A 21,658-nucleotide genomic window follows, 5' to 3' on the forward strand; every position below is an offset into this window, starting at 1 on the left:
GGGGGGGTGGGGGTGGTGGTGACGAGGAACTTGTGTAGATTGATACAGCAGGAGTAGGAGCCGTTTATTGCAGGACAGGAGCGGTATTTATACATTCCACACAGCTTATCTTAATTAGCATAAACTAGATACATCAGTCAACCAATAAGGAATCTCCACACTTAATGGCTTGCTGGTGTTACTTCACAAACCACTTCCCTCTGGCATTTTGCCAGGCGCCATCCAGACTTGTTTACAGACTCTAATATCCCCAGACTTTCCACTTCAATGATTTAGCAGTTAATGATAAATATTATTTGATCACATGTTGCAGAGTGTTAGTATCTTACTTTGTATTTCCTTTTATTAAATCAACTTAAAAAAATGTTTCCCATTATAAACCATTTGAGTGTCTTGCCTGAATCAATCATCAACAAGCAGCCATGGTTCATTCTGATGGGTAACAGTATTTGGACTTTGTTTCTAGGACTTTTCAGTGTCCCTTATATAAAGAAAAAAAATCTAAGTTCATATTGCTATTTCCCAAATTTAGAATTGCAAAATTTTTAATTCTTCCATTTCATTTTTTTCTTACATTGAAAAATCCTTATTTTTAACTAGCATATTTATTAACAATTTAGTTACTGAGTAGTTTTTTAACATTTCCTTGTAGTTCTTTGTGCTCTAGGGTACATCCACATAGGGATGTGTAAATTTCTATACTTTAAAGGTCAAAAGGAGTTAAGTAGAGGAAAAGGACCACAGGGTGGAAGGAGGGAAGTGGTAGAAAGTGATACTGGTCAAATTATATTGTTACATTATGTGCATGTACAAATATGTAACAACAAATACTATCATTATGTACAATTATAATACACTAATAAAAAATGTGGGAAAAGGCCCAAAAGGTAATGAAAATAATCCTGTGTATTTAAGCCACCAACTTGATACATAATTCAGCATATTTGTTCACTTCATGATTTTCTGCCAAAAAAAGATAAAAAACATGTTTTTAAACTATAACTTAATCTTATTTTATAACATAAGTACATAGTTCCAAAGTCAAACATACAAAATTAAAGGTATATTCAGAGAAAGCTAGCTTCCATAATAGTTCATCTTCTCCCACCCCACCACAGGTAACATTTCTTTTTTAAAGCACACATAATTTGTATCCTTTCATAAATAAATAGCATTATACTATATACTTTCCATCTTCTTAATAATTACTCTATAGTATTACATGGAAATATTCACTGCTTTTTACAGCCACGTAGTCAATTATGTTCATGTACCAGGGTTTATAATGATGTAGTTTTAAATGGGAGATATATGTGTGTGTGTGTGTATAATATATATATTTAGATGAATTATATTTCATTAAATGCCTCTGGCTTGTGAATTTAGAAATCCACCAAAAGTTACAAGGCTGATTATTAAAAGCCTAAGTTTTAAATAGGTTGTACATGATGCCTAGATGATGAATACATCTACATATAGTGGGTATATCTGGATGCTAGAGCTGAAAATGTTTCAACAATTAAATTTTAGGTTTTCTGGCCATATGAACAAGAAAAAACATGTATTGGAGATACTTATCCAGCCCATGAATTCTTAAGAACCTGCTTCCTATCTAAAATGTCCAAGCATGGCTTGAACTAAGGAAAAGGCAGTATACACTGGACACAAGAGTTTGTTATTCAATTATTCTGACTGATGAGCATTCTAATATTAGCTTGCTGAATGAGGTAGGGGTTATATACAGAACTACTCAGACATTAAAGAAAACAATAATAGCTAACTCTTATGTGTTCTTAACCATAGAGAGGCACTGAACAAAACACTTTTTGAGTATTAATTCACTTAATCTTCAAAATTCTGTGATGTAGGTACTAGTAATATTCCTGTGTTAAAAAATAGAAAATTAAGACACAGAGATTAAGTCACTTTCATAAAAATACAGAGTCAGGAAATAGGCTGTGATTTCAACTCAGGCCTACTAGCTCCAGAACCCACAATCCTCATCTTTATGCTACCCTGTCTGAAAATTATCAAGACGAGACGAAAATAACATTCAGAAGGTAGAAAAATAAACTGAGATGATAGAAGCAATGCAACAATAAACTAAAAAAGAAGACAAAAAAACACAAGAAACAAGTAGGGGAATTTGATTTTATTTTTTACAAATTTTAAATGTTCCAAAACATTTTACTTGGATTTTTCACTAGAAGTAGGAAAAACAAAATAGTAGAGAACATCAGCATAAATATATAATACATACTTTAATCATGGCTATATTAAATGTATCTTAATGTAATACTTCCATAAGTACAACAATTCATATGTGTTTAAAAAAATACAGAGACGTGGTAATAGAGTATTATAGAATTTTGGATTTGTGGCAGATGGGGAACCCTTACAGAAGGGGCCCTAGAAGAAAAGGGAAGGTGAAAAGAGACAGTCTAAAACTAGCATGTTAACCAGCTGTGGGTTCTTGAAAATACCATTAAATGAATCTAGGAATGCTTTTAGACATAGCTCACATTTTAAAGAATATCAGAGAATTCGCAGCTGGACTGTAAAGGAATATAATTTTATGTTAGGTTTTAGCAATGACTCTCACCTCACTCTAGTATAGGCAAAGGAATAAGGAAAAGTCATAATTTGCACCTTTATCAGTATCAATTAATTCACAGTGGCCAGAAACCCTATAAATGTAGCAAATCAGGCCCTTAATTATGTGTTAAAGTCTTGCTGACTTCAGAAAATTCATACTGGGAAAAGAATCATACAAATTTAAGAACTGTGAAAAATCCTTTAGCAGAGTTTAAATTTTATTAGCTATCAGAGAATTCAAATTGAAGAGCAACCCCACATGTACAAAGTGCAACAGACCTTTAGGTAATAACATCACCCATTAGTAAAGACCACACTAAAAAGAAATCCTTTAAATGTAACAAAATGTGAAGGTCTTAAGTAGTAAGTCATACCTTAAAATTCAGTATCAGGACTTCCATAGGAAAGAAAAACTATATTTATGAATATACTATAAATACAAGGCATTTACACAACAGGGTTGAATTTGAAGACACAATGTTTCAGCAGTAGACAGGTGCTTAGAGGTGACTTCCCCACCACTTTAGGTAAAACAACACCCACCCCAAATCCTGTTAGCCCCTTCCCTGCTTTACTCTTCATAGTACTGATCACTTGACACTATACTCCTTAAAATGCTTTGCGTTACTTCCTCCTCTAGAACTCTGAAAGAGGAGGGTGTTTAGTAGCAATACCCTTAGTGCCTGAGACAAGAGGCAGTAGTTGCTGAATGAATGGATTATACTACTTTCCTTATATAGAATATTTGGTATTCTAAGGTGATTTCATTCTAAATGAAAAAGAATTTACTTAGAAGGCCTTAACACATACAAAAAAAAAAAATTTTTTTTTTTTTTTTCATTTATCACACACCAGAGTAAAAACCACTGTTACTGTTATGGTGTACAAATTATTCTCCAATTGTTTGGATAATGGAAAGTTGTACAAAAAAAGCACCCAGTAATACCTCACCAACCAGTGAGTCTACAAGGGTCATGAAGGCAAAATAAAGTTACAAGCTTCTGAAGATAAAATTCTCTTGTTTTCTCAGGTTTGGAATCTAAATAATATTTTCCTCCTCTGAGGAGATATATATCAACCACTGGTATAAAGAGCATGGCAGTTTGGAATCCAATAGCAGCAACTCTTTTGTGCAGTTTGACACTTTGAATCATGCCTCATTAATTTAAAAAAATTACTAAGGGCGACCATGCCTGAAGCACTGTGTGTAAAAGTACATTTCACCCAGTAGTAAGGAAAATAATTACAAAACAATGTGGTAAGTGTGATAGCACAGGAAGGGAAAACTAAGAAAATATAACAAAGAAACATCTAATTTAGACTGGAGAAGGCTGATAAAAGTTTTTGGACACAATATCAATGAAGCTGCATCCTAAAAGATAAGTAGGTGTTCACTTGGCCACAAAGAAGGGCACAGAATTAATGATGTCTACCAAGTTATTAAGACTGAAAAAACACAAGCATATTTGTAGAAAGAACTGGAAGTACTTATGACTGATTGATCATGATCTCTAAAATAAAAAGGGACAGTCTGTGCTTCTAAAAACCATATTAAAAATTCCTTAAATATTTATATTCAGAAAGCACAAAGGTATTTTCATAATAAAACCTGCTAAAACGCTAAGTTAAATACAAATCTTCTTGGCTGTGCAAAGATAAGCCAGGGGGCTTGGCAGGGATGGGGAGAATTTCTCCTTGCCCTGAAGGCTCTGTATGAATTTTTATGTTTATGAAAAAGAAGTATGGGTTTTCAATGTTTGAGAAAAACTGGACTAGAATATGATTACACAGGATGTTTACAAAGAGAAAGCTGGGAAGGTATGCAACTCTGCAAAAGTTCTAAAAATAAGAAAACATGAAGCAGGAAAGATTATGCACAAAAGATGAGGATTTGATGTTTGGACATACTGAACTTAAAATTACTGTGGATGTTTTTCTAAGTGAAGATTATTTAAGAGACCTTTAGAAATGAGATTTAGCAAGCAAGAGGGAGGCTGAGGTCCAGGTTACTGATTTGGGAATCAGCTTGATATTATAGGTGGTGGAGGAAGCAATGGCTGTGAATGATATCATATAACAAGATTATTAGAGTAAAAAGGAGGGGAAAAATGAGGGAAAAGGGGGACAGAAGGAAGAGAACTCTAGTAGAAAATGAGAAGTCACCAGGAAAACGAGGGAAATAACACAGATGAAATCTGTAACATAGATTTGTCTTCAAAAGGAAGCAAGCAACCTCTTTTCCTCTGAACAGGGGAAAATGAATAAAAATAGTAAATACTTGCTAATATCCTTCATAGCTTCAACTTTGTGTATGATAGGAGGAAGGGCCATGCTCTAGGGGAGGGGCAGAGTATCTGAGGAAAGTGACAAAGTTTGGCTCAAATACAGTGGGAAAAGGGAAAGGCCACCGAGTGACAAACAAAAGGCTTATTGTAAGGGCTTGGGAGACAATGTGATTCCACTTTGAAGGACTACATGCCCTTCCCACAGAACTCAACAACCCAGAAAAGGTAGCTCATTCAATGTTAAGGCTCACAGAATGACTAGCCTAAAGAATAATGACAGAAGGAACAACTAGGGATAGTACATAAGGTGCACCAGAAAGCTGAGGGTGAACAGGGAAGAAAGAAAACCTGAAAGGGGTTTGATAATTTAGGAGTAAGGGGAGCAAGAAAAGGCTGTGAAGAAGCTACAGATGACACAAAAATCAGGAAATAAAAAAGAGGAAAAGATGAGAATTGTCATCAGTTACTGAAATTTGAGATTTCAGAAGGGAAACTCAGGATGGTTAATACTGAAGCTGCTGGAATGTGATAAAGTCACTAGAGCAGAAGTCCAGTTTATTATCAAGGTATCAGACAGCTTATCCCAAGATAGCAGGAGCTGAGGTAGACAGGAAGACAGTAAGCAAGATATCAAATCAGGCTCTTTGGCCTTTAGCATTCCATCCCTATTATTAAGGGCAAAAAATGATAAAACTTCAAAAGATGTGCCCTAAAATTGTATGAAGTAATGACAAACTAACCTATCCTTCCTTACTTGAAATATGCATCTTATTTTAAACAAAATAGGAAATCATTTTTAAATTTTCATAGGATGCCTAATAATTTTTTTTTAAGTATTGGGAGATTGAACCAGGGCCTCATGCATGCTAGAATTAAAAACTGTAAATATGATTTGTAGTAATACATGGCAAAAGAGCTTAAAACAATGATTCCTTTGTGGAATCTTTTGTTATTGACCTTATTGGAAATGGCATCTGAATATTAGTCATAATCTTTCATTTTGCCTACATTTTTATTCAGAATATCTGTTCAAAGCAATGAGGTGAACTGAAGGATAGCAAACTTTAAGAAAGGGAAATTAGAGTTTATGCCATATATATATATATATAAATACATACATATATATATATATATATTTTTAAAACAAACAAAAATAACCTAAAGTATTAGGGGGGAAAAATATCTGACAAGCTAAATTGGGTTCCTCCTTACTAATGACAGGATACCTGTAGTTCAAGCTGAGTTAGATTAAAATATATGCCATCTTAGATGTTAAGGAATCATTTTTTTTTCCCCCACAGGTTTAAGAATATACAATGAAAGATGAGGATGGCATTTAAAGAAGGGCAACCATACTGGGTATCTATATTACTATAACATCAAATTCAGTATGTCTTTTATTTATTTATTTATTTATTTTCCATCACATGGGTCTTTTTGTCTTTCTGATTGAAAAAGACCAGATGAATTACTACTTACAGGACTGCTGAAAGAAATTTAAAATTTGTTTTGCATTTGTTGTATTCCACTCTTGTTCCTTCAGGGGTCCTTCACACACAGATACATACTTTTTCAAAATTTTTTCTCCTACTTCTCGGAAATCCAAGGATTCCTTGTGTGTCATGCAGCTTGCTCCGGAAACACCAGTATCCATTTCACGATTTTCTGGCTGTTGATCCACACAATGTTTCAATCCCCAGTAACACATTTCTCCACTGTACATCATAGCCAGCAAATGAATGTCACTAAATATTCCTGGGAAGGTCATTTATGATGAGAGATCAGAATTAAGTTTAAAGAGAAATCCTAGTTGTTAAAACTCTAATAAATTCCTTGTCATGAAACATCTTTTCATCTCATTTACTTTAATAATAACATCTAGAAATGCCAAATATCACTAATACTATCCTCATTTACATTGTGCTTTTTTATCCCTATTAACTTATAAAAGATGTTCATCACAACAATAAAAACAGTATTATCAAAGAATTCTTTTAAAGAACTGTTTAAGTTAGTGACCTTAACCTTTTTGGGATGCTCTTAAGGACCTCTTAGAGAATTAATTTAATCAGTGGAACTTCTCTCAGAAATATACTCCAAATTCTGTAGCATTTCAAAATACTCATAAATTCCCTGAATCCCACCCATGAACATAACTCTTATTTTGTGGAATACTCTGGGATCATTGATATAGCTATAGTCAGGTATCCTATAGCTCTTATATTTTTCAAAGTGTCTATCAAAATCACATATCGTCATGCCCCTGGAGAGGTCATACAATTTCAAATTATCAGAGGTGTTTATACCACAGGATTTTGATCACAAGTTGAGTGAATTCTTCTTTTGAGTAGTTTTTCCAGTAGCCAATTATATATTAACACTTATGGTATATAAAGTATATTGATTTGGTAGAAGATTTCAAAAGACTTAGAGCTAGGTGCAGGAGCACACACCTGTAATTCCAATGACTCAGGAGACTATGAGGCAGGAGGATTGCAAGTTCAAGGCCAGCCTCAGCTAAGAGGCCCTAAGCAATTTAGTGAGACCCTATCTCAAAATAAAAAATTATAATTTAAAAAAAAGTGTAAATATGATTTGGGTATGAGATCATACCTAGGAGAATCACCAAAGCTCTTTGAGTCTGCTTATAAATCAGAAAAACTGGGATTCCACAGGCCCTAAACCTGGAATTTTTTTAAGGAACACATGAAATTAAAATGTGTTTCAGAAAACAAAGTCCTATAAAAATACAAGATCACTTAACTTCTTAAGGCCACTAAAATACAAATGAATGGTTTACTCTAATGTACAAATAAATACTTTATTCTAATGTAGAAATAAATGGTTTATTCTAAGGTACATTATAATAAACACATTAGAATTGTGTGATTATAGGGGCTTGAGCTGGAGCTTAGCGGTAGAGCGCTCGCCTAGCTCGTGCAATGCGCGGGATTTGATCCTCAGCATCACATAAAAATAAATAAATAAAACAAAGACATTGTGTTCAACTACAACTAAAAAAATATTAAAAAAAAAAGAATTGTGTGATTATAAACATACCTCAGTCATTATGAGCATCATAATCTCAATTCCTCACCTAATTATGGTTCAACAGAAACTATGACCATGATGGCATTAGATTAACAATTCAACTTTCAAAACCTGTAGTACTTACTATTTTAAATCTACTAAAAGATATTTGAAGTTTCACAATTTTTTTTTACATCTATCACATTCACTTCACCTGAAATTCAGCTTATAAATAGTGGCAAGATAAGCAACAGTTCAATGGAATAGCTGATTCATTAATGCATTTATTAGTTTAAAAATGAAAAAAAGGGGCAGAATCTGAGATTTGCATTCATGAAAATGATAGGCTACACTATATATTACATATAATTATATGTAGTATATAATCATATATATTATATATTGTATATAATTATATACAATACTATTAAATAAAATATATAAGTACAATGCCTATTACATATAATAATTTCTTTTTACTTTTTTTTTTTAATATTTATTTTTTAGGTGTAGATGGACACAACACAATGCCTTTATTTTTATGTGGTGCTGAGGATTGAACCCAGGTCCCGCCTGTGCTAGGCCAGTGCTCCACCGCTGAGCCACAATCCCAGCCCCTTTTTACTTCTTAATAGTTAAGATCATAAACCTCAAAGAAAAAGCTAGAGAGCACTAAATAATCTAGTATTCAGGATTATTTTATATTAGATATGGCATTTTATTAAACAAATATCCTTTTTATTTGTGTGATCCTACACCTTGAGTAGATAATACTAGAACCACCAGTGTAGGTAAGAAAAGAAAAGCAAAATGGAGGGAAGGTTGAACTTAAAACCTTCAAAAGCCTTGGGGGATGGGACTAACTACATCCCACAAGGTGAAGTGACCTGGGAAAGGTGAGAAGTACCTGCCTAAGGGGAGATCTAAGCTCTCACCCCATTCTTTAGGTAAGCCTCATTTTCTACATTAGCAAGGAGTCAACTGCTTACCAACATACAGATATCCTTTGAGAAGGTATTATTAGAAAGAAAATGATTAGCTAAATGTGAAATAGTTCTTACACTTTAGCCTGCATTTGAATTAACTGGCTCACTGCTGGGCCCCACCTTAGAGTTTCAGATTCAGGTATATAAGTTTGAACCTAAAAGTTTGTATTTTTTAGACAAATTCCTAGGACCTAGTGATGAGGGCCACAAACAAGTCAAGATGGCACCAGGCAGTATGCTAGGAGGAGTGGTTTGAGAAGTAACGCCATCAAGCCATCAAGATGATGTTAATTAAGTTAAGCTGTGTACAATTATTAAGATGATGAGGATTTCTAGATCTGGATGATGTTAACTGAAACAAGCTGTGTATAATCAGTAAGTGTATATATACCTCTGCCGTCCTACAATAAATCGGCTCCCGCTGTTTCAACCTTCACAAGTTGCTTGTCACACACCCCCACCACCCCCCACCACCCCCCACCCGCTATTTTGCTCAGCCAGCCAGACTGCAGCAACCTAGGACAATGCTGATGCTGCTGGCTCACGGACTACACTTTCAAAGCTACTGTATTAAAATACCAAAGGAAAGGATGAACACATAAAAATTAGGCACTTTCTACTGTCTACCCCAAAAGGAGTCACTTTTCTATAGATACAAGCTCTTTACTTGTCTCAATTTCCCTTGATGTTTTCTTTTTCTATTAATACTTAGAATGGTTTTTCAATAAAACACTTTGAACTATATGCATATGTGACAGTGAGGAGAGTACACGAGATGCGAGGAGATGGGAGCAGCATAGAGAGGAAGTATAATTGTAACAGTTTGGATCTAGAATGTCCCCCAAAGTCTGTTAAAGGATTGGTTGCCAGTCTTTGGCACTACTGGAAGGTGGAGAAACCTGAAGCTTTAGGAGGTAGGGCCTATCAGAAAGAAATTGGATCATCAAAGGTGTGCCCCTGAAAAGGATATTAAGACCCCAGCCTCTTCTCTTTCTCTGATTCCCAGCTGCAAGGAGCTGAAGAGCTTTGCTTCCTTCCTTGATGTTTTGCCTCAACACAGGCAAGTGACAGGGCTAAGCAATCACTTTCTAAAACTCTGAATCCGGGGGTGGGGGGTGGAAGGTGTGTCTCAAAATTTTCTCCTTTTAAATTGTTTAGCTCAGGTATTTTGTCACAGTGATGGAAAGCTAACACAATAATAATTCATGAAATGAAGGTGAGTGAAGTAGGATGTCTTCCACAGAAAAAAAGCAAGGTGCCAGACTGAAATCTTCTGAAAGCAGTATAGCACAAGTCTGCCAACGTCATAACAATTCACTGAATTTACTCAAAATAGATTCTTGGCTTCAAATATTCAACCAGAATGTGTATAGGGTACACAGAAATCAGTATTTTCAATAAGTTATCCAACTAATTAGTGATACTAGTTCAGTGTTGAGAGCCACAGCTGAAGGGGCCCCAGCAAACTTTCAGACTGCCAGCTGATGATTGGCTCACAGTGGCCCCAGCAACATCTAGCTGATTGGCTCCTCTGCGGTGATGCTCATTGGGCTGTTTCCCTGCCCTTTCAGACCACAGAGCTTCTCATTGGGGGACTTTTTTGGCTCCGCCCATGCGACCCAGCCAATAGGCCTCAAGAGCAGGAGGATTGTGGGAGGTGGTGAGGCTTGTGGGAAGCCGGTGGTGGCAGTTGGGCTCTGAGGGTTTTTCCTGAGGAGCGGTTTTGTTTGGCGTGTGTGGTTCTAAAAATAAAGTTCATTTCTTTTGACAGTGGCTCCTGAATTGTGCCCATCCAGACTGCGGCAGTTCAGAATTGCCCTTTATAGAAGCTGAAATCCAGGTTTTGTATTAAGAAACGGGCCAAAGGGCTTCGGGGGAGGGTCGTTCCTCAGTGGCATTTAAAAGGGGGAACACAGGGGGTGGGGTTGTGGCTCAGCAGTAGAGTGCTCACCTAGCATGTGCAAGGCACTGGGTTCGATCCTCAGCACCACAAAATAAATAAATTAATTAATTAAAGGTACAGTGTCCAACTACAGCTGGAAAAAAAATGTTTACAAAAAATTTAAAAACAAATAAATAAATAAAAAGGGAAACATAAACCAAGGATGTGAACACTGGATAGTATTCTGATTTACTCCATTTGATTCCAGGTGTATTCTAATAAAACTATTTTTATAAGCCTTTTATTTGACAAGTCCATACCCAAAGATTAAAATTCTCTAACCTCCACTTCAGAGAAGAGAGACTAAAGTAGCAAAGAGGTGAGATAAAGAGGCTTATACATAATCGTTTGGATTATTAATAGCTAAAAATTTAATAACATATAGACAATGTCCAAAGGACAGACAATACAGTTATTTTCCCTTCTAAGTATCAAAAGGAAGTAATCATAGTAAGCACACACTGTGTTGAGTTTTATGTAAAATTAGGTCAATTATCACCAACATTTGGCCACAAAAAAATATTTTGATGCCTCATAAAGAATTTTTCTCTTAAATACTGTAGTCACTAAGAATTGTATTTTAGATTTGCTAACAAAAATAATTAGATTCTCTCTAACAGGGTATTAAGAGAAATTTAGCCTATGGAAAAAAAAAAAAAAAAGGTTTCCTAGCTCCTAACTTACTCATGTAGAAAGATAAAGATTCAGGTAAAGCAAACTTCTTTGGATGACAACAAGAAGTTAATACCATAAGAGGGATGAGGACTTGGCAAAACTTCTGTGGTTCCTATATTTTCTTTTTCTCTGGAAATTGCTTTAGTGCCATATCCGACCCTTTTAATTACCCTGTGAAAGAAGCATTTGAAGGGAGGGTTAATATATTCAAAGCATGACTAAAGAGAAGGCACTAATATATGCCTCCCGAGAAAGAAAATTCCAGGCCACAGAGTATCTTACCTTAAAACCAGATATAGGAGAATAAGGGAAACAGATGACTTGTGTGACTTTCTCTGGTTCTTTCAGTGCTAATCCTCACCTTTTTCTTTTAAACAGTGTTCCAGGTTAAGTATTTAATGGAATCAGTCCATGTAGGACTGACTTGAGGTGTGGGTTGAGGAAACTGTTTAAAAGATCATTTTCAATAACTCTAATTAGTTCATTAGTTATCTGGTATAACTAATGATAATATATATATTTTCTATAAATACATCAAAACTATATTTGTAGGATGTCATGCCCATTGTGTGAACTCTGTATTCACAATAGGTTGTTTTAGGATAAGATGGTTGTCTGAAATAACAGAACATAACAATTTTTAGACATCACTACAAAGTCTTATGTTAACAGTATTTAAATCACCAGTTTTTGTTTAATTAAATGTTTTCAAATAGAACAGCTCAGGAAGCTAGCAAAGTAACAAAAAGAATTAAAATATATTTAAAATTCTAGAATCTTCCTCAAGATATTTTCTTATTTCTCACATTTCATTTCTCCCATAACAATTTCAGGTGAAACATAAGAAATGAAAATTTACAAGTATACTCCTGTGTCAACCACTGCTTTGTGACCTTAAAGAGATCCCTTGATTTACCTGGACCTCAGTTCCTCCATTAAAAAAAAAAGATATGGTAAAAGTCAGTTCTTTCCCTAACTTCAGTTCAAAATTCCAATGATGCCCAATATCCAGTTCTTAGAACTGTCAAGTGCATAGATATTTGTATGAGAAACAGCTGCCATCCAATATTTATCCTCTCCCCACCTTCTTAGTAAAGAATTTTAATTTGGAATGGTAATGTTATCAGGTTAAGAACTATACTTTCCAAGTTTCCTCACAGCTAGGTGAAGTGATTGAATTAAACTGGCCAATGAGTGGAAGTACTGTAAGAGCTTCTGAAAAGGTTGTTAAGGAGCTGACTGGGTTAACAAAATTCCCTTCTGCCATTCCAGAAGCTTGAAACACAAGTGACACAGAAGAGGCTCTGGGAGCATTTTGGAATACCGAGCATGAAAGCAGTGTCCTAAACAGGGATACCTCCTGTAAAACTCTGTATCATCACTATTATACTCTAAATAAAGTGCCTCCCTCTGAAGCTTAAGAACTCTGATGCTAAAGAGGATAGAAGAAAAAGATAAGAACATGATGTCATGGAGTCACTATAACCTTAATGGATTTTTTTTAATGTGAAAGAGCATTAAATGTCTACATTGTTTAAGTTACTTCTTATCTAACACAAATAGACAAACCTTGTTCTAACCAAGGCCAAGCAAGAATGCAAAATATGTAAAAATAACATGATACAAAACTCTCCCCAAATTATTAAACAGCAGAGATTAGAAGTACATTACACGAAAAGACTTTAATCTCTGAATTTCTTAAAAAGATCTGTTATTACTTTTTGTCTATAATCTAGCTTGAAATGTATTTAAAATACAGAGTAAAATCTAACCAACTTTCTAAAATCTTAAAAAACTTTAAGTCAATTAGAAAATGTTGAAAAGAAAATAGATCACATTACCTGCACTCAGTAATTTAGCTGTGTCTAAGTCTTGAAAAGAAACTCCTTCATTTAACTGGATAGGACACCGATAATTAAGCATTTGTAGTAAGTAATTGATTCCATCAACAAGGTACTAAATAAAAATCAAAGCCAAAGAATTAAAGTATTATATACAGAACTATCAACTTCAAATACTTTTTCCCATTCTTTGCCAGAGAAAATGGGCTAGTATACAGATATATCTAATGGTTATTAAATTTCAATGGTATAAGGTCCCACAACTCCATATTCTCATAATGTAAGTATATTCCTCCAAATAATAATACAGAAAAGAAAATGTTAACCAAGAACACATGCTTCAGTAAAATCCTTATCAAAAAAATACTATTAAAGGAAGAAAAGGATAAATATCATAAAGATGTGTAAAAACAAGTTATTACTGTGTACAATACTAACACCCATGTCTGTCTATAATTTGGTCAGAACAGTCAAGATGACTCAAGAGAACCACAACTTTCTAGAAGCAAGGTCATGTGGGCTCTTTAGCAGTAATTTACTGACAGATGAAGGCTTGATCCAAATATTTTCTTCAGACAAGAAAAATTATATATAGAGAGATATATATGATTAAGAATTAATATTATTTATTTTATATTAAAAAGTTAAAATCCAGAACTTAAAAAAGCAGGTAGAACCCCCAAATTACAAAGTGCTTTCACATTATCTTATTTAGTAAAAGACCTAGAATGCAAGCCCAGACTCTTTGATTCCACTACTCTTATTATAATAAAGACAGCTTTTTGAAACCTAAATGTCAACAATCAAAAATGTGTAAGAAATGTCTTTTTACCTTTTTAAGCAAACTAGATTTTTTCAAGAGCCACTCTCTTCTTTTGGTCAGAGAATGACAATACATATACAGTAGGGCTCCTCGTCTCCAAGAGAGACATTCAAGTAGCTCATCCCCAAGCAAATCACAAAGCTGAAACACACACACACAAAGCCAAAAGAGAAACCTGATGTCTTTTGGTCAAATTAGAAGTCAAATTTCAAAAAATTGAGCAATTAAAAACACTCACTTCACAAGAGGTGCCCCAGTTTACTAATTTACACAGGAATGCCTATCTTTGAATCAAGCAGAAATACTGAAATTTATTAGTATGTAAAAATTAAAATAACTTTTACATTTACAAATAGTTTTACAAAATAATTCTAAAAATATTTGAGTAGCAAATTCCTCTAACATATTTGAAATATAGTCTACAGTCTGATTAAAAAGATAGCTTTTCAGAAGTGTTAGTTGAAAAAAGATCATATCTATTTCTTTCAAGTAAAGAAATAAACATAAGAGAATCTAATAAGAATTAGATTGCTAGAATAAAATACTGAAAAGTTATACACAAGAATGATTTTAGTAAACCAAAACTTTTGTTGTGGTACGGCATTTAAATCTTGCAATGATTTGTTTCCATAGTTAGCCTCCCCTAATAAATACATACAGCAAAGAAGGTATCTAGGTAGCAAGTCAGCAGGCACTTAAAGATGAGAAATTATTTGCTAGAAAGATTATCCAGGACTAGCGATATAAGCTCTGCAATCACCTAAACAAAGATGATAGTAAAAAGTATGTGATCAGGTTGTCAAGCAAAAATAAAATAGAGACTATCAGAGGAGAAAGTAACGTCCTTAGGGAGTGGCAACGTTTCAAGAATAAAGGAGAGAGGAGTTGCTTTGGAAAGAAGAGAAGGCTTCTCAGAAATGAAGGAGAAAAGAGCATGCAGGGGGGCTCCAAGGGATGGTATGATCGAAAGGCAGCAATTGTCCAGGTGGATCAAGACTAGAAAAAAGATAATAGGTATGGTAATTAGATTTCCAGGGACCTTTAGAGAAAAACATAGCATGTGCAACAGTACAGGGAGCAAAAGTAGGGAATATCTGTGTTTACAAAGGCATACAATTACAATTCCATCATGCAAATATTCTAAAAATATTTAGTAAAATACAATATTTTACTGTCATATTGGTCTGCAGTGGTAAGCTCTCATACTTCCCTCTTTCAATCTTAAAACAGAAACAAAAATATATTGAAAAAGAAAAAAACAGACACTAAGAGAGCAAGAAAGCAAGAACCAGAAGCATTCCGCAATAACTTATAGTGCAAAACTTACTTTTGGATGCATATTATTTTCTTTAACTAAAATTTCTGGTTCTGAAAGAAAACTGATTAGTTCTTTTACTTTCTGGTAAGAAGAATCTTCAGGAAAATCTTCATCTACTAGCTTATTCTCCTCAAAATATGTCATGTCCAAAATAGCCTAAACAAAAAAGAAAAAAGTATAAGAAATTTAAACTTTAAAGAATTAATATTAGAGTTTAACTTTGCATATGTAGAAGATATATATGTGTGTATATACATATATATACATCTATAGCTCATATATACATACATATATCAAACATTCTAGCATGGTAGTTAAATTTGGGAAGTATTCAGAGTGTCTAGCTATAAAAATAACTTGAAATAGGCATTATAGAAAACGTTACAGGTAGTTGCACATGGTGATGAACATCTAATATCCTAGAGATTTGGGAGCTGAGGCAAGAGGATTCCAAGTTTGAGGCCAGTCTCAGCAACTTAGTGAGATCTTTTCTCAAAATAAAAAAAGGGCTGGGATATAGTGCAGTGGCAAAATACCCCTGGGTTCGATTTCCAGTACTGGGGGAGGAGACAACTTTGTAGGTATTTTATTTTAGTAAAACATTGGGTTAATGGTTATCTTGCTTCTCTCAAGAAATAAAATGAAGATTATATTTTAACATGTTAATCATATATAAGAAATTATGAAAGAGTCATCAATTATTATATTCTTTGCTATTTATATATGTATAATAGCTGAAATTTTTTTAAACACCTGCAGTATTAAGGTCACCACTTCTGGTTTTGTATATTGAAATTTTCAGAGGATTTGTTTTCCCAAATGCATAGTCAGTATTTGAGGACTATATATCCTGCCACTCAATAGTGAATGCATACTATCAACATATGCAATTCAAACACCAAGTCCCCAGCACTCCTAAATATAAAAAACACTCTATTCAAGCACCTTAATATTTTCCAATCCTTTTTCTTTTTTTTAATCTCCTGAATTAAGACTGAGGAAACTGGGTTCTAGTGTCAATTCTACATTAATCACATAACTAACCAAGGACAAGTTAATTTTATCTTTTCTAAGGCTGTTTCTTCACTGGTAAATGATAAATTGGATTAAATGCCTTTCAAAGTTCCTTCAAAGTTTTGAAGATAAAATTAATTATTACATGTAAAGCACTTGAAACATTACCTAGCACAGTTAGTGATATTTAAAAGATAAATGTTATTGTGTACAAAGCCTAAGCCAGGAAAGAGAGATCACCATCCTATGGAAGATGGTCTGTTAATTCACAACTCAAAGGTTCTAGAAGATGTGGGAAATCTCAATCTGTATCTCTAGGTCTTTTGTACACTTTGGAAACTAAGTACTCTACTTTTTACAACCATTTCATCTTTCTAATCTTATAACAATCAGGAAAAGGCACACAAAAGCACTTTACCAAGTATAATCCAAATGTTAGTTATTATAAAGTTTATTTTTACATCTCAGTTTGTCTCAGCAGTATTTGGAAAAAAAAAAAAAAAAACAAGGAAACAGGTATTGTCCACAGAAAGACCTGAATTTAAAGGAAAGTAAAAGAAAAAAGGGGGAACAGAAAAATATTATGAATGTGTATGAGACTAGCAGGGGGAACCATGTTTAGAATCCTGAGAAAAGGTGAATTTCAGAAAAAAAATAATAGGACTGTTAAGAGTTCCCTACTCCCTCTGAAGTGTTCAAGCTCTTAAGACACTGAATGTTATTCTGTGTTACCTACACATAAAGGGAAGCAATTCTTTTACCTGCAAGATTTTTTTCCTCACTTTTCAATCAACACATTAAATAAATCCCCCTCCTTTGCATACTGCCTCAAAGTTTCAAGTTACTTGCTTTATATATACTTTTTCTAAAATTATACATTTTAAATAAAGAACAAACTGGGGCTGGGAATGTAGCTCAGTGGTACTTGCTTAGTATGTACAAAGCCCTGGGTTCAGCACTGCAAAAACATAACAAACAAAAGAAAAAAAAAAACCAACTTCATTATTAACTTTGGAGTTAATCACCTAAATAAGTAATCTGCCCTCATAAAATGCCAGAGTCCACAGGTGTTTCAGTACCTGTGTATAAAGTTCTAGAAGATTTGATGGATTTGAACATTCTTTCTCTTCTCCACATAAAAGTTTCAGTTTTTCCAGAGCTGCTGAGGCCCGAATTAAAAAGTGATCTGTAAAAAAGTTAAAACACATGATTATTTCACAAATTTAGAGTACATAAGTATCTGAGATGACGAAATAAAACTATATTATAGAATATGAAGAAACAGCAAGCACTATCTTATTCAAAATATGAAGTATAACATAATGTCCAATACTAATTAAGTAAATGTATCATGGAAATTTATTCTGGAAAGCAAAAGACTGAAAACTTTCTGCATTCTAAACAGAAAACTGCTATTTCCTAAGTGCAGTGTATATCTTCATAATGCTTCTTTAATAATGCTGATCCATTCAAAATGCTTAAATAATAAATTTATATAGCTTTTATTATAAGAATACAAATACTTTATATAAATCCACAGAAAGGGCTTCTACTGATATTGTGTGATGTCATAATTGTAAAGGTTTTTTTAAAAGAATGATTTACCAAATCAAATGTTTCATAAAATATCAGCACTATAAACAATTATAATTTAATTATAACCTAACTGTGTTTATAGCTATTACAACTAAAATTATGTAATTGTGTATTTTATTCTTTTAAAACAGACATGAAACAAATTACCTTGTTCCTTCAAAATCTGAGGAAAAAGGAATAATAGGTCTACTTATCACATTCAACTCCTCTTCCCTATCTATTATTTTTTCTCCTTTTCATATTATCATTATCCTTTTGCTTCTTCTATGATTTCAGCTATTATGTATTCACACAAAGGCACTATAGATCATTCTATATTACCTCCTATAGTAAACTTTAGATATGTAAGACACTAAAGTCCCTGAGCTTGCCCCTTTGTGTTTCTCCTCTGAAATACAAATCTTTCCTCCTCTTCTAATGGACACATTATATAGCACTTGGTGTGGGCCCATTTGATCTAGACTCAGCAGAAACTGAGAAAATCCATTAAGCTGTTTACTGTCAGACCAAAAGCACCATCAGGATATGTCCATACCATTCATATGATGACCTTAAGTATTCCCAGTTAAAGACTGGGAAAGATAAAGACCCTTACCAGACTATGACTGCTGTTAAGATTCACTATTTACTTGAACTGAATGTTCCCTATTTAGCAGTCTTCCTATCTGTCCTTGGTCCAGAAGCATCAACCGCACAATCCAGAAAATAGATTCTACTATGAACCCAAATTGTACAGAATATAGCGTTCCTTACAGTGCTTCTTTAGAGATGTTCACCTTTTTTTTTTTTTTAACTTGCAAGATTATTATAAGGTAAAAACTTGATTGAATGGATAGGACTAGAGACCATTATGTTATATGAAATAAGCCAAACTCAAAAGGTCAAGGGTCATATTTTCTCTCATGTGGAAGTTGAGAGGAAAAGGAAAGGAAACAAAAAAAGGTGTTGGGTAATGACTGGGGTGGTCTCATGAAAATCAAAGGGACAAGGGGGTGTAAGGGAGGAGGGAAATACTGGGGAGTAATATTGTCCAAATTTTATTGTATGCATGTAAAAATATGTAAAACAAATCCCATCATTATGTACAACTATAATGCATCAATAAAAATATATGGAAAGAGAAAAAAATAAAATGAATATCCTCAGTATCTAAAAAATTTTTAAAAAGACTAAAGTCCCTGAGCTTGGATTGAAGGCCCTAGACCACTGCTGAAGAGTTGACATGACTACTATAGAGATAATGTTATAGTGGCGTAACTATCATTTTAGAAAAGTCCATAAAAATGCAATACTTCTACTAGAACTATTCAAACACCCACAGGCAAGTCAAAAGATAAAAAGTGATTCTTATATAATCTCTGGAAAAAGTCCCTCTCATAGAATATTTCCATATAGTAAACATACTGTACTTGTACAATAAGAAAAATATTAACAAATATTGTCCAGAAATATAAAGGAGAGCATTTCCTAGATCGAATAACATCTGATTGTACCTGATCTAATTTGAATAAATCAGTGAGAACTATCGATCCCTACAACCTAGTATGAACAAATAGTTGTTACATTAAAGGACAATTTTTTAATATATATTATTTTGTTGTGTGGGAAACAAATGCCAAGTTTAATTCAAATATATTCAATCTTGCTTTAACTAAACTTCATAAGAAAATCCTGATAATAATATTTTAATAAGATCAATTTAAATACTGATTAATAGTCCATAATGTTACAGCTACTATTGTATTTAACTTTAATAAACTTTCAGAAAAATAGTCTCCAAATATGAATACATCATACCAGACTTTTATTTTCAGACTTCATTCTAGACTGAATTAAAGAATTCCTCCACAGGAAAATGAGAATGACTCATAGGTGCAGTAACAAGTGATTAAAAAATACTCTGTGATCTCTTTGAATTGTTCCAAATATGGCTGGAACTAGAGGTAACTTGGAAACACTTACAGGTAATTGCTACTACTATCCACAAATTATTCATGTGAATCCTAAGATTCACTTACCACAAACCAAAAAAGAAGTCAGCTTCAGGGTGGTCTGTGGGTCTTTGAAGAACATACTCCTGAGAAGAGATAATCCGGTAAACAATCTTCACTGAAACTAAGTCATCTCATCTTAGATCTTATTCAATAAATTCACCAACTATTCAATCACTTGGGAAAATGTCTCACTGTTGTTCTAAAGAGAAATGAGTGAGCCCACAAGAATTTTAAAACCTACCTGTCTGAAGTAAAGGTTCAAATCTCAAAAAGGGGTAATGTAGAACCTATAAGTAGTTAGAAATGAAAAGAGAACTGGACTTGAAGTCAAAAGATCAAAGTAACTCCTAAGTCAGTTTTCTCCAAAGGAAAAGAGCTCAGACTTCTTCAAAACAAGTGTTCTAATATTCACAGAACCCTTGTGAGAACCGAGAAGACACACGTGAATCAAGATCATTTAAATTACACCAATGTAAAGCTCTTCCACAGAATATTATTTATGGTTGCGTTCTAATCCAAAATATGAAACCGAAAATATTATAATGGAGTAATACAAAAAGTGTAACTGTTACATATGCCTATTTATCTTTACTGGGTGCAAAACTGCGACTGCTTGACTATTATTCCTCAATTTAACTAATTCTTTAAACGTTCGTGTGTATTTTCAATTGACACTACACTTTTTCCACTCGTTACCGAAACAGATCCGACAGCACACATCTGGCTCACATGAAAACAAGAAAGATTTCATGGGTTACGAAAAATGCGGTTTTAAAAGCAAATGCCTTGTCAACGTAAGTTCCTGAGGGAGGACTGTCCACCGCGCCGCACAGGATCAGAAGAACAGGACCAAGGACCTGGGACCCCCCGGGGCCACAGGCCGCAGCCTCCGGTCCTAACAGCCATGGAACACCAGCCCTGAACCACCGTCCGCCCGGCCGCCTCCCTCTCCTCCGCTCCCTCACCGTCTTCACCCGCGGCTTCACTAAGTTGCTGTATGTGGGCTTGAGCCAGGTCCCCCAGCTCCTCCACTCGCCTCACCACAGTTGAGACTGCGGCCGCCATGGCCACAACCGGCGGGCACGCCCCGGCCACGTGACCACGCCAACCCAAGATCACCTGATCCCCCACCTTCTGCTGGGCGAGGGGGCGGAGCTCGACTGGTTGCTGGGAGGAGACTTCAGCTCCGGGAGAGAACCGACCAGGGCCCACAAAGGTCGTTCCGGGGTGTTTCATTCCTCCGGACTGCCTCCTCCCTCCCATAATTCTGTGCAACCCTGGCTCCAGGGGCGGGTGTGATGCCGGGGCACACCTCCCTCCTGCCCCCTTCTCTAAACCAATAGGGAGCCACCCATGCCCCAAGGTGAGCCAATGGGAAACCAGCTCTCTCCGCCGGCGCCGGGGAAATGAGCGCCACCGCGGCAGACCCACCAGCCGGAAGAAGGAGGTCGGAATGTCTGGAAAAAGGATCAACGGGTTTGGCTTGGTAGCGAGGGAGGTTACCTAAAATAAAATTATAATCTCTCTGTCAGAAACCGAAAGCCTGCCGGCCCCCGCGC

The 21,658-nt window shown here is 34.8% G+C and overlaps 1 protein-coding gene across 4 annotated transcripts; it reads right to left on the reverse strand.

Moving 5' to 3' along the window:
* Positions 1-6,021: 6,021 nt before the first annotated feature.
* On the reverse strand, positions 6,022-21,350 carry Rimoc1 (RAB7A interacting MON1-CCZ1 complex subunit 1). 4 transcript variants are annotated; one of them, XM_048814023.1, is made up of 7 exons: positions 21,231-21,350; positions 20,124-20,182; positions 17,589-17,695; positions 15,505-15,651; positions 14,187-14,318; positions 13,355-13,469; positions 6,022-6,635 (listed from the first exon to the last, which is right to left on the reverse strand). In XM_048814023.1, the coding sequence occupies exons 2-7, from the start codon at positions 20,176-20,178 to the stop codon at positions 6,352-6,354; spliced, it is 840 nt and encodes a 279-aa protein (XP_048669980.1). In that variant the 5' UTR covers positions 20,179-20,182; positions 21,231-21,350; the 3' UTR covers positions 6,022-6,351. The 4 variants fall into 4 exon arrangements, with proteins under 4 accessions (XP_048669980.1, XP_015345959.1, XP_015345958.1 ...); XM_015490473.2 differs by lacking the exon at positions 21,231-21,350 and adding an exon at positions 21,065-21,202; XM_015490472.2 differs by lacking the exons at positions 20,124-20,182; positions 21,231-21,350 and adding an exon at positions 21,065-21,212.
* Between the last annotated feature and the right edge of the window lie 308 nt (positions 21,351-21,658).

The sequence above is a fragment of the Marmota marmota genome, unplaced genomic scaffold, assembly GCF_001458135.2.
Source record: "Marmota marmota marmota unplaced genomic scaffold, marMar, whole genome shotgun sequence".
In the NCBI taxonomy this organism is placed as follows: Eukaryota; Metazoa; Chordata; class Mammalia; order Rodentia; family Sciuridae; genus Marmota; species Marmota marmota.

Excerpts from the sequence above, each read along its gene's own strand:
- Rimoc1 (XM_015490472.2), bottom strand. The coding sequence starts at position 21,164 with ATGGCGGCCGCAGTCTCAACTGTGGTGAGGCGAGTGGAGGAGCTGGGG. Across the intron at positions 17,696-21,064 it reads TGAAGCCGCGGGTGAAGACG|ATCACTTTTTAATTCGGGCC; the intron begins GTGAGGGAGCGG and ends ACTTTTTTACAG. Across the intron at positions 6,636-13,354 it reads AGCTAAATTACTGAGTGCAG|GAATATTTAGTGACATTCAT; the intron begins GTAATGTGATCT and ends TGACCTTCCCAG.